Source organism: Phacochoerus africanus, chromosome 2, assembly GCF_016906955.1.
Source record: "Phacochoerus africanus isolate WHEZ1 chromosome 2, ROS_Pafr_v1, whole genome shotgun sequence".
NCBI lineage: Eukaryota > Metazoa > Chordata > Mammalia > Artiodactyla > Suidae > Phacochoerus > Phacochoerus africanus.
In genome coordinates, this window is record NC_062545.1 from 57,601,086 (window position 1) to 57,613,698 (window position 12,613).

Sequence of the window (12,613 nt, forward strand, 5' to 3'; positions counted from 1 at the left end):
AAGGATATATAGTGTAACTACACATGTGACCACAGAGTAAGATGTTTAGCTGGGTTTTTACTGCTATGACCAGAGACCGAACCAGAATGAACAGTCTGGGCACACGACTCAGAGCAGCTAATGGAGTTAGCCCCATTGCCAAGTTATTAGAAGCATGATAACACGGGGCACAGAAAGACCAATGTGAGGTTTCCAGCACTGTGATCTTGTACACCTTGGATCTTAAACTTGGCCTCAGCAGGCTGATTTGTAAGATCGAGATATCCCAGCTCATAAAGATTATTAGAGGAATTCCATGGCCATGTAGCTATGGCTCAGAACAGTGCTGGGCACAAAGTAAAGGCTCCATGCGCGGCAGCTATCATTTGTCCTGCTTCATTTATCTAAAAAGTGGGGAACGGGAGAGAGAAGAGTCATCTACAGCAGAACAGTTGATTTTGTAGCATCATCATAGGTACATGTTATCAACACCAGCTCACATATCAGGAATGCAACAGTGAAAAGTCACCAAAACGGTTCGAAGAGGAGGCTGAGTGACGACTGGCTGCTCCCTTCCTTTGCTGAGATTTTTTTCTCCCCTTTACAGCTAGGGGAGTTCACAGCTCCTACCATTTGCAGGGAGCAACCTCAAGGTGATTATGAAGAAATTGCCATGGCTCAGAATCCCTAAGATCAGTTCTGGGTCTGGATATGGCTGTTACCAAGGACACTTAAGAGGCTTACATTACACCCAGACACCCTGAGCACTGAAACCCTGCCCTTGGCTCCAGATACCTTTACACCAAAAACAAATTGTATTTCTGCACAGTTCTTATTAGAAGGTCACTAGTTTTAAAAAGCCATTTCCCCTCCCTCCTAAGATGACTCTCTAATGCACCTGGCAGGCACATGGCATTAAGCCCTCTCAGGGTTCGGTGGGCAAAGAAGCCTTCCTACGTACCATAGGTCTGCGCGTCATACGGCTCACTGCCTTGTTTAATGTGCTCAAAGGCTTCTGCCTCCTCCACCCGGGGCTGGGGCTGGGGCTGGGGCAGGGTGGGGTCCTGCTCAGTGTGGCTGTCTGTGTCCACGGTCCTCAGCCTCTTATGCACATGCTCGTTGTGATCACCCATGGAGCGTTCATTGTCGGCCTGCCCAGGCTTCCTCTTAAAACTCTGTGGGAAATACAACGAAATTCATCAGATCGTTGTCTATAATAGCAGAAGAGTAAAAATAGCCCAATGTTCAACCATAGGAGGCTGATTAAGTAAATTAGGTATAGCTACACAAGAGTAGAATTCAATGCAGCTGTTAAGAATAGGCAGCTCTCTAAAAACACATACAGAGCAATGTCTATGACATATTTCTATATCAGAAATAAAGGCAAAGAGGTAAAGAAACATTTGCACACAGATGCACAGCATATATACGCTGCATGTGCAGAAAATCCCTCTGACAGAAGAGAGGACAAGAAGCACCAATCTGTGCTGAGGAGAGGCCCCTGGGCAGCCCAAGGACAGAGACAGGATGGAGTCTTTTGAGGAGACTGGTTTTTATGCACTAATTCTGTATTACATGCATGAATGACACCTCATTTTAAAAACACCTAAATTTTAAAACACAAAAGAGGAGTTCCTGTTGTGGCTCAGAGGTAACAGACCCGACTAGTATCCATGAGAATGCAGGTTCAGTCCCTGGCCTTGCTCAGTGGGTTAAGGATCCAGCATTGCTGTGGCTGTGGTGTAGGCCGGCAGCTGTAGCTCTGATTCAACCCCTAGCCTGGGAACTTCCCTATGCTACAAGTGTGGCCCTAAAAAATAAAATTATAAATAAATAAATAAAACACAAAAGAGTTTTCATAGTGGAGTTCCTGCTTTGGAGCAACAGGATCAGTGGCGTCTTGGGAGTGCTAGGATGCAGGTTTGATCCCCGGCCAGGCACAGTGGCTTAAGGTTCCAGCGTTGCCACAGCTGTGGCTTAGGAGACTTTGGCTCCACTGAACCCCTGGCCTGGGAGCTCCATAAGCCACAAGGTGGCCCAAAAAATGGGAAAAAAAAAAAAAAAAGAGAGAGAGTATGCATAGTGAAAAGAATAAGACTTGTTGATACTAAGCAGCAACACAAAATACTTGGCTCTCAGGCTCCATAACAAGAGCATAACAGGGTGTGGGTGGGTGGGTGGGTGGGTGTGTGTGTGGGTGTGTGTGTGGGTGTGTGTGTGTGTGTGTGTGTGTGTGTGTGTGTGTGTGTGTGTGTTTCCCCACACAAGGAAGAAGCGTGTGTGTGTGTGTGTGTTTTTCCCCACACAAGGAAGAAGCGTGTGTGTGTGTGTGTGTGTGTGTGTGTGTTTTTCCCCACACAAGGAAGAAGCCCCAGATAGCAAAGCCCCCCCACAGTCCTGGTCTGTTCACCCAGGCTGCCACCGGGTGGGAACAGCAAAAGTTGGAATTTGGCTTTTTTTTTTTTCTTTTGGTCTTTTAAGGGCATATGGAGGTTCCCAGGCTAGGGGTTCAGCAGAGCTAAAACCTCCGGCCACAGCCACAGCCACACGGGATCCAAGCCGCATCTGTGACCTACACCACAGCTCATGGCAATGCTGAATCCTTAACCCACTGAGCGAGGTCAGGGATCAAACCCACATCCTCATGGATGCTAGTGAGGTTCGTTAACCACTGAGCCATGAAGGGAACTCCCTTTTTTTTAAAACTACATTTAAAGCATCATTTCATATGCAGCCTTCACCTAAGTTTAGTTAACAGTGATAAATACCTGTGTGTTTTTCCTGGTGTTTTTCTGGGAGGCCAGCCTGGCGATGAAGTTGGATTCGTGGCCTTCCACCTGGTTCGCATCTGCAGCTCCACTCCCGTGTTCCTGTGAGATCCAGGCCATGAAGCGTGAGGGAGGAGGAAGCTTTATGAGTATAACTCTTCTCCTTTCATGGTCCTGTGTGGTCAGCCTGCCAACCCGTGGACAGAGGGCCCACCCACTGCACTGCTTTATGCAAGGGCCTCAGGGCCTTGGATTTTGGTTGCTGTAGGTCTTAGAATCAATTCCTCCCAGGCCCAGAGGGATGACAGTAACCACACCCGCCCAGTCTGGAACTCACCCCGACTAAGGCCTGGCCTAGTGGGCAGAAACAGGAGCTTCTAGACCCAAGTTGTTAGTTACCCTCTTGGGTGACTGTGCTTTGCAAGGCTGCTTAGCTCCTTGTCTACAGGAGGTAATGGCTTACTCTAAAGGCAGGGCAGACTCAGTTAGAAACCAGGCTTCATCACCAACCAGCTGTGTGCCCCTGAGAAGTACTGCGGCTTATTTAATTTCAATGTAAAGTGGAGAACACCAAGGACAATACAGTCTCTCTTATATGGCCACCACGAGGACTTGCTGAGGTAATGAAATGCTCAGCACCTACAGGTGCTCAGGAATGGGTGGAGGGGCTATGACAGAATAAACCGCTGTCATGATTGCAGAGAAAAGGGGGACTCAGGGGGGCCAAGGGAGTTGTCCAGAGTGACCACTGAGCAGCAGCCCTTCCAAAGTCCAGTGCTCCTCCCAGGCACGCCCGCGCCCCTGTGGCCGCCACAGACCCATCGCCCCATGTCAAGGAGGTGCTTCGCTTTTTGAGTTAAAATGTTTAGAGGCCTGGTGAACAGCAAGGAAGAGGGAAGCACGCTTAGACGCACATCACTTCATGAATCTAAATCCAACCTTGCTTTCCTTAGGTTTTTCGGGAAAGTAACATGAATCTGACTCAAACACAGAACTACACTCTAATAATTTTTTCACAGTAAGTAAATTTCTTAAATACAGTGTGTTACAAGTATTCTGGGGTTTGTTCTGCAAGGCAAACCTGTGAAAATAGGTGTATAACTATTTCCTCAAAGAATGGGAGATATTTTAAATGTCAACAACCAAAAAAAAAAAATCACACATAAACCAACTACTGCTAAACAGACATGCTTTCAGACAGGGAGAAGGGAGCCTCCTAAGAGGCAGCCAGGGCCCCTCACCTCCTTCCCCTGCTCCGTCTCAGGTGCGGCCCCGGCCAGTTCCACAGCCTGTGTGCTCTGCACACTTTCCAAGCCCGTCTGCCCGCAGGAGTCGTGCTCTTTCCTCTCCGTAGCCTCTGGCACCTGCTCCTCCATGTCCAGGTTCTCCCCTTCTTCCTCTTTTTCCTGCTCCTGCAGGGAACGCAAACACAGCACTCAATGCTCTGGGGGAAGAACAAGAGGTGGGGGCCATGCAGCAAGCCACCCTGGGGAGAGGAGCAGCCAGAGTGGGTCTTAAGCAAAAACTTACAGCTGATGAGCAGCACCACTGGCTTATGAAAAAGTATCCCAAGAGAGATTCCAGTGGGAATAAGGAATTTCTTCTCATTATTATTATTTTTAATAAAAGACAAGTCAGACACACCACAATACCTGAGGCCGGAGGCCTTGGTCAACAGGGACATTGCCCTCTGTACTTTCCTCACTGGCGTCCTTGTCCTCTGATGACTGTTGCTCCTCCTCTGGGTTCTCTTCAGGATGCTGGCCAGCATCCTTGTCTTGGTCATCAGCTCCTGTGTCCATCTCTTCCTCTCCCTCTCCCTCCCCCTGGTCAGCTTCACTGGAGCCTTGCTCAGGCTCCTGCTGACCCTGACCTTCATTCTGGTCAGCCTCAGTCTCTTTGTTTATTTCCTCAGCTTCATGACCAGCTTCTTCAGTATGCACTGGTTCTTCTTTAATTTCCAAAGGATTCTCTTCTGGACAGATTTAAAAAAAAAAAAAAATGCACAATTTAAAAAACAAACAATGTGATTTCTTAAGATGGCATGTAGTTACACAAGTATTTTATCATTATTCTCAAACCAGGGGTTGGCAAACCATGACCCTTGGGCCAAATCTGTCCATCCATGTATTTCTGCAGTTTTACTAGAACACAACCATATCCATTCTGCATTGCCTATGGCTGCTTTCACACCACAAGAGCAGAACAGTGTATCTGTGACCTCTGTCGCAGCTTATGGCCTGCAAAGACTGATCTGTTTAGTATCTGACCCTTCACAGGAAAATTCCACCTACATCTGATCTAAATTGTACTTACATGTTATATACAACTGTTTGGATGGTGCAGTTCATTAAAGAATAAGTGACCCACTGAAAAATCCTAAAGCCACCACCATGAGAGAAATATTTTAGAAAAAAAAAATGGAGCTCCCATTGTGGCACAGCAGAAACGAATCCGACTAGTATCTATGAGAATGTGGGTTCGATCCCTGGCCTCACTCAGTGGTGTAGGTTGTCAGCTACAGTTCCAATTTGACCCCTAGCCTGGGGTCTTCCATATGCTGAGAGTATGGCCCTAAAAAAGGCCAAAACCTGCTTCTTACTTTATATATACACAACAGTTTAAAATGAGCCTTGAGCAAGTCCCACTTTGGTGCAACAAGTTCAGCAACATCTCTGCAGCACCAGGATGCAGGTTCCATCCCTGGCTTCACTCAGTGGGTTAAAGATAAAGCTTTGCGGCCCAGGTCACAACTGTGGCACCAATCTGATTCCTAGCTTCAGAATTTCCGTATGTGGAGTTCCTGTCGTGGCTCAGTGGTTAACGAATCCAACTAGGAACCATGAGGTCATGGGTTTGATCCCTGGCCTCACTCAGTGGGTTAAGGATCCGCTGTTGCCATGAGCTGTGGTGTAGGTTGCAGACATGGCTCAGATCCCGCGTTGCTGTGGCTCTGGTGTAAGCCAGGGGCTGTAGCTCCGATTAGACCCCTAGCTTGGGAACCTCCATATGCCGCAAGTGTGGCCCTAGAAAAGAAAAGAAAAAAAAAAAAAAAAGAATTTCCATATGCCGTAAGGTGGCCAAAAAAATGACAATAAATAAATTAGCCTAGCTATTTTTTTCTAGGGCAAATGGCTTGTTAAAATCTAAGGGGATTTTAATTTTCTTAATTTTATGCTTGCTTGGTCTGTTGAATTTAAGGTTGAAGTCAGATTCCAAAATAATAAGGTAATGAAATACTCTCAGAAGCAACAGCTTATACCATGTTTAAAAGCTAGAGATTCATAGAGCAAAGAATGTTCTACGCATGAGGAAAAGCCTGTATCAAACCCCTAACCAGATGGTCTCGTTAAATACTAAGTTCACAAGTTTATTTTTAACTACCAAATACCTTAAACGTGAGAAATGCATTTTAAATTTCTGAGAGCCATATACTCACCTCCTAGATTTAATAGGCGTTAACATTTTGCCACAAGGGCATCAAATTTCTGTTACTTGTTTTTAAGATTCCGGATGCCTTTACTTTTCTTCCTTCCTCAGAGGTTATAACCTAAAGTTAGTCTGTTTTATTCCTTTCTGTGTTTTCATAATTTGATGTAGCCATAAGCATTATAAAGTACTGTTTCTTATATCAAATTTTTTTTAATGGTACCTCATTTATTCTTTTATAACTTGGTGTTTTTAATCCCAATATGTTGTTTTTAATAGCTTTCTAAGCACATCTGATTCATTAAGAAGCAGAATGAATGCACCTACGTTTATAGTGCCATTAGTCACAAAAGGCAAAATTTGGACATCTGTCCATCGATAGATGAGTGGATAAGGAAGACATGGTACATATACACAGTGGAATACTACTTGGCTTTAAAAAAAGAACAATAGGAGTTCCCATCATGGCGCAATGGTTAAAGAATCCGACTAGGAACCATGAGGTTGCAGGTTCGATCCCTGCCCTTGCTCAGTGGGTTAAGAATCCAGCGTTGCCGTGAGTTGTGGTGTAGGTCACAGACTCGGCTCGGATCCCATGTTGCTGTGGCTCTGGCATAGGCGGGCGGCTATAGCTCCGACTGGACCCCTAGCCTGGGAACCTCCATATGCTGCAGGAGCAGCCCAAGAAAAATGGCAAAAAGACCAAAAAAAAAAAAAATTTTTTTTTTTTTAATTAAAAAATAAAAAAAGAACAATATAATGCCATTTGAAGCAACATGGATGGAACTAGAGATGATCATACTAAGTGAAGTTGCAAAGAGAAAGACAAATATGATATCACTTATATGTGGAATCTAAAACATGGCACAAATGAACTCACCTACAAAACAAACAGGCTCACATATTAAGAACAGACTTGTGGTTCACAAGGGGGTAGAGGGTAGGGAAAGGATGGACTGGGAGTTTGGGGCTGGTAGATGCAAACTATTAAATATAAGGTGGGTGGCTCAACAGGTTAAGGACCTGGGGTTGTCACTACCGTGGCTCTGGTCACTGTTGTGACATGAGTGTGTCCCTGGCCCGGGAACTCCCACATGCCGTGGGCTTGGCCAAATAAATATACAGGATGGATAAACAACAAGGTCCTACTGTACAGCACAGAGAATTATATTCAATAACCATGGATAAATCATAATGGAAATTAATATAAAAAAGAATGTGTGTATATATATAACTGAATCACTCTGCTGTCCAACAGAAGTTAACACAGGAGTTCCCGTCGTGGCACAGTAGTTAACGAATCCGACTAGGAACCATGAGGTTGCGGGTTCGGTCCCTGCCCTTGCTCAGTGGGTTAACGATCCGGCGTTGCCGTGAGCTGTGGTGTAGGTTGCAGACGCGGCTCGGATCCTGCGTTGCTGTGGCTCTGGCGTAGGCTGGTGGCTACACCTCCGATTCAACCCCTAGCCTGGGAACCTCCATATGCCGCGGGAGCGGCCCAAGAAATAGCAACAACAACAACAACAACAAGACAAAAAAAAAAGAAAGAAGTTAACACAACGCTGTAAATCAGCTATACTTCATTAACTGGAAGAAGAAAAAAAAAAAAAAAAAGCAGGAGCAGCAGCAACAACAGAGTGAGACTGGTGCCACCTGTCTGTCTGGTCACCCACCATGACAGGGCACTACATACCAGCTCCCAGTGCGAGATAGCACCCCCTAAGGGAGTCCCACTCGGGCTGAACGGTGGGTGATAAAGGCACTAGATGACGGTCATCTGCCATATGATTTCTCGTGGGATTATTCAATTTCACTCCCTATCATGATTATCTACTTCAGACTGAACACACATAAGCACAACAATCAGTAATTGCCAGGAAAGCCACAACTGGGCTCCACGAGAGGCCTGGCTGCACCCGGACTGCAGTGTTTACAACAACCCACGAGACAGGGCACAGTGTGCTGCTGTGGGGAGGTGGAGCTGTGGGTGACAGCACCACGCGGGCACAGCAACACTGAAACACAGGACGGGATGACTCAAGCAACAAAGACCTGCTGGCTTACAATCTGTATGGAGAAACATGGCAGAAGAAAAGCGAACCATTTTCTCCAAGTGGAATTGGGCTAACCAGATGTGATGATGACCTGGCCTGAAAAGAAGTCAGTTACTGCTCATTTTCAATGACTTTTGCTGGGCTCCTTAGGTTTTGAAAGACACACCTTCTTCTTCATGGTCTGTGTCTTCATCATTGTTCTTGTCTTCACTGTCTAGGTTCAAGTCATCTGGAAGGTCCAAGGCTTCAGGTTCGGGCAGCTTTTCCTGATTGCCATGGTAAGGATCCACCTCATTCTCATCATATTCTCTCTTTGGATAATGGAAAGAATAGGAAAAAACAAATGTTTAAAGCAGCAATCACATATAATTAGCTCTAACCACAGTTGACCCTTGAACAGCACAAATTTGAACTACTCAGGGGCACTTAAATATGCTTTTTTTTCAACAAATATGTGCCACAATACCATATGGATCCATGGCTGGTGGACCTGGGGATGCAGAGAGCCAACTGTAAATTTGAGAAATACAGAGAGGCCAAACTAACAATAGTGTGTGTGTGTATGTGTGTTTATTCGAACTCTACCACATAAACACTAGCATTGACCTTTTGGTTTTGGGTTAATTTTACTTTATTTTTTTTGTCTTTTTAGGGCCATGTCCACAGCAAAGGGAAGTTAACAGTCTAGGGGTGTCGAATCGGAGCTGTGGCCACTGGCCTACACCACAGCAATGCCATATCCAAGCCATGTCTGCAACCTATGCCATGACTCATAGTAATGCCAAATCCTTAACCCACTGAGTGAGGCCAGGGATCGAACCTGCATCCTCATGGATCCTAGCTGGGTTCGTAAGCCACTGAGCCACAACAGGAACTCACTACCCTTTTGGCTTTTTCTTTCTTTCTTGTTTTCCCTTCAAAGGAAGAGTGAAGGTTTGAAGTGGTTCATCCTTTTATTTTTAATAGGTATAATCATACCTTAAATAGAAATTTATAGATTGCGCTAATTTAGAATATAAGTGATAAAAAGAAATCCCATTATCTTTTATTTCTTCAAGTCACAGTTGATTGATCTAAATGACTAAAAGTAGTAATATTTAGAAGTTCCTATCATGGCTCAGTGGTAACGAATCCGACTAGTACAGGAAATAGGTTTGATCTCTGGTGGTCAGTGTCCCTAACACCCACATTGTTCAAGGGCCAAGTGTTACACTGAGAATACAACGTCTCTTTCCTAAAATTACCAGCACACATTAGAATTTTACTAATGTTTTTAGAATTTTCAGGTTGGAATTTCAAATTTCATTTTCTGTGCATACTCTCCACTGATACAAGGTACTGTGTTACTCAGTCTCGAAGAAGACCCTGAAGTTTATGGGAAGAAATACACAAAAGGACACAGGTTTTAGCTACGAGCTATAGCATGAGTTCAAACAGCATGAAGACCACCTCATCAGTACCCAATAGTTAGGTATTTTACGTCTAGTAAGAGGCTCTGTTACACACTTCTTCACGAGGCAATAGGAACAAATGATAAGTAGGGGGAAATGTCTGGAGACACCCCAGGAGCCTTGCAGTGGCCCTGGTCTTGAGTCAGGAGAGCAGATTAGTTTCCAATCCTCATTTTTGAATCCTCATTACCTCATCTATTTGTTCATTGATTTCGTCTTGGCCTTGTCCCTCATCATCAGCTTCTGCTTCTTCCTTTTCTTCTTTCTTATCTTTCTGGTTTTTATCTCTGTCTGACTTCCCAGCATCTAAGTTGTCGTCTTTAGCAACAAGTTCAGAATCTTCCTAAATATCAAAGGAAGAAAAAACACAAAATCAGCACTCTCAATCTAAAAACCTGTTTTTAGACACATGCACCCACATGTTCACTGAAGCACTATTCACAATAGCCAAGACATGAAAACAACCTAAATGTCCATCAACACAGATGATTGGATTAAGAAGGTGTGGTATATATACACAGTGGAATACTACTCAGTCATAAAAAAGAACAAAGTAATGCCATTTGCAGCAACATGGATGGAACTAGAGACAAACATACTAAGTAAGTTAGAAAGACTAATACCACATGATATCACTTATATCTGGAATCTAATATATGACACAAATGAATCTTCCCACAGAAAAGAAACTCATGGACTTGGAGTACAGACTTGTGGTTGCAGAGGGGGAGGGAGTGGGAGAGGCTGGGAATCTGGTGTTAACAGATCCAAGCTATTGCCTTTGGAATGGATAAGCAATGAGATCCTGCTCTATAGCACTGGAAACTATATCTAGTCACTTACAATGAAGCATGATAATGTGAGAAAAAAAGAATGTATACAGGTATGTGTGACTGGGTCACCTTGCTGTACAGTAGAAAATTGACAGAACACTATAAACCAGCTATAATGGAAAAACTAAAAATCATTAAAAAAAAATAATAATAATAATTAAAAAACCCGTTTTCACACACAGGTTAACTACCCAACACAGCTCTTAGACATGTGTGATTTCTGCCTGTTGGGCCAATCCAGTTGGAAACATCCAGCTGACAGGGCGTGTATGTCTTGGAGGGAACATGAGGGTCTGTCCAGACAGAAGCAGTAAGAGCAGGTATGTGACTGTGGGTGGGTCGAGCTGTGCTGTGTGGTGTCACATCCAGCCCTGGGGGGTCCCCCAGGCTAGCTGGGGGTAGGTGTGGGATTCTGTGGCCAGCAGCAGAATCAGAGCACCTACACTGAGTCCTCTAACTTCCCTCCTTCTTAACACATGGGGTGGCTCAAGTCAGGCTACTCTTTTGGCCCTAAACACAAGCAATAACCTGGACAGAAAAGACAAAAAGGAAAAACAGAGATGGAAGAAAGGGAAGAAAAACCCAGTGAGGAAAGGAAGAGCAGTAAATGACAGTGAGTGTAGTTGGTAAGAACAGTACCTCCTCTCAACCTGGGGACTACATGATGGGGGAATCTTTTAATTACCTCATCCATTCCTGGTCCTGTTTCTTCAATTGTACTGTCCTCTTCCTCATCTTCCTCATCGTCGTCATCACCCCAAAGCCTCTCATCTAGTTTGTCAGCTTCCTCACCATTCAGATCGCCCATCTGTTTATCCAGGTCTCTGTCCTCACTGTCTGATTTCTCATCATCTTCTTCTGAAAGGGAGGGCACTGAGCTTAGTTCAACACACTCCCAAACTGATCTGTTCCTATGAATCTAGGAGAGGCAAGGACCTGGCAAGGGTCTTACTAGAATTTACTCCCTATTTTCACAGAATACCCTACAAGCAGATGCTTTTAGATCTCCTAAAGTAGTCCTATTGTGTTTTGCAGACTGTTTGGAGAACAAGGAGGCCTGGGATGTGTTAAGAGATTCTAAGAAGGGTGGTGGAACAGCTGTCAGGGTGTCTAATTCTGGTGCTGGGAGAATGTCCAAACCAAAACTCAGCAGCCTCACTGGGTTTTGGTTTCTTACCTGGGAAATGATAAGCTGGACTATGAGATTTCCAAGGTTCCTTCCCCAATTCCAACATAACATCAAGGAATTACCCCACATCTCAAATCATGTGTCTAGCTCAGTTAATCAGAAATTTGTTGCCTTTGTTTTTGCTCAAGCTCTGTTTTGACAAAGGTTAAACCCTTTCTTAGGCATGCACTCGTCTACTCTGAAGTCACTTATGATTTCTGCAAGATAATCTCTTAGTATAAGACAGTACATTTCCAATTATGCTTTGGACAGAAATTTAGGGCAATAGTTGAATTATCATACAAATATGATAGATGATAATGTGCTATAAGAGATTATATTCTCAATTTTGAATGACATGGAATGTTCGTAGGTTAAATGAAAAAAGTAGACATTGGCACGGTTTGTGGTGTGTGTGTGTGTGTGTGTGTGTGTGTGTGTGTGTGTGTGTGTGCGTGCGCGCACACACGCAATAAACAAAAATAACCCAAAACTGATTCAGTGATTTGTGCGGTAGGTCTAAAAAGGTGTCTATTTCGTTTCTGCATCTCTGTTCTAAATCATCTACAACAAATGTCAAATTTTGTAATTAGCAAAAAAAATTATTTTTAAGAAACTCTTTAGAACAATGTAATGAGCTGAGAACCCAGCTCTGTGAGAGATTATCTCCTTCTCTTCTGGATTTCCCTGACTGGCACGACCTGGTCAAGGCATCAAGCACATGAGGCGGCCAGAACATTCAGCAGTATTTCTATTTATCTCCAAAATGGATTAGAGACTCTGGACTTGGTGCAGGTGGTGAAGGCACATGTATATGCTGATGTTTTTACCTGCAGTTACGCAGAGTAACCAACTTGCTCCAAAGAAAGAGTAAGACAGGCTCCTTATTGGGAATGTGTAATTTCCTGGATAAAATATTTTGGAAAAATAA

At 44.3% G+C, this 12,613-nt stretch overlaps 1 protein-coding gene across 4 annotated transcripts in view; it reads right to left on the minus strand.

Annotated features, from left to right (window-relative positions):
* Window positions 1-12,613, minus strand: part of MDN1 (midasin AAA ATPase 1) — a 163,380-nt gene that overhangs the window by 10,986 nt on the left and 139,781 nt on the right. For 3 of the 4 annotated variants that reach the window (XM_047761094.1, XM_047761085.1, XM_047761111.1), the window contains 7 exons: window positions 11,200-11,372; window positions 9,872-10,024; window positions 8,397-8,541; window positions 4,400-4,722; window positions 3,989-4,159; window positions 2,748-2,849; window positions 941-1,154 (listed from right to left, as the gene is read on the minus strand). In XM_047761094.1, the coding sequence (XP_047617050.1) occupies window positions 941-1,154; window positions 2,748-2,849; window positions 3,989-4,159; window positions 4,400-4,722; window positions 8,397-8,541; window positions 9,872-10,024; window positions 11,200-11,372 (1,281 nt within the window). The remainder of the gene's footprint in view (window positions 1-940; window positions 1,155-2,747; window positions 2,850-3,988; window positions 4,160-4,399; window positions 4,723-8,396; window positions 8,542-9,871; window positions 10,025-11,199; window positions 11,373-12,613) is intronic. The other variant, XM_047761100.1, reaches the window with a different exon arrangement.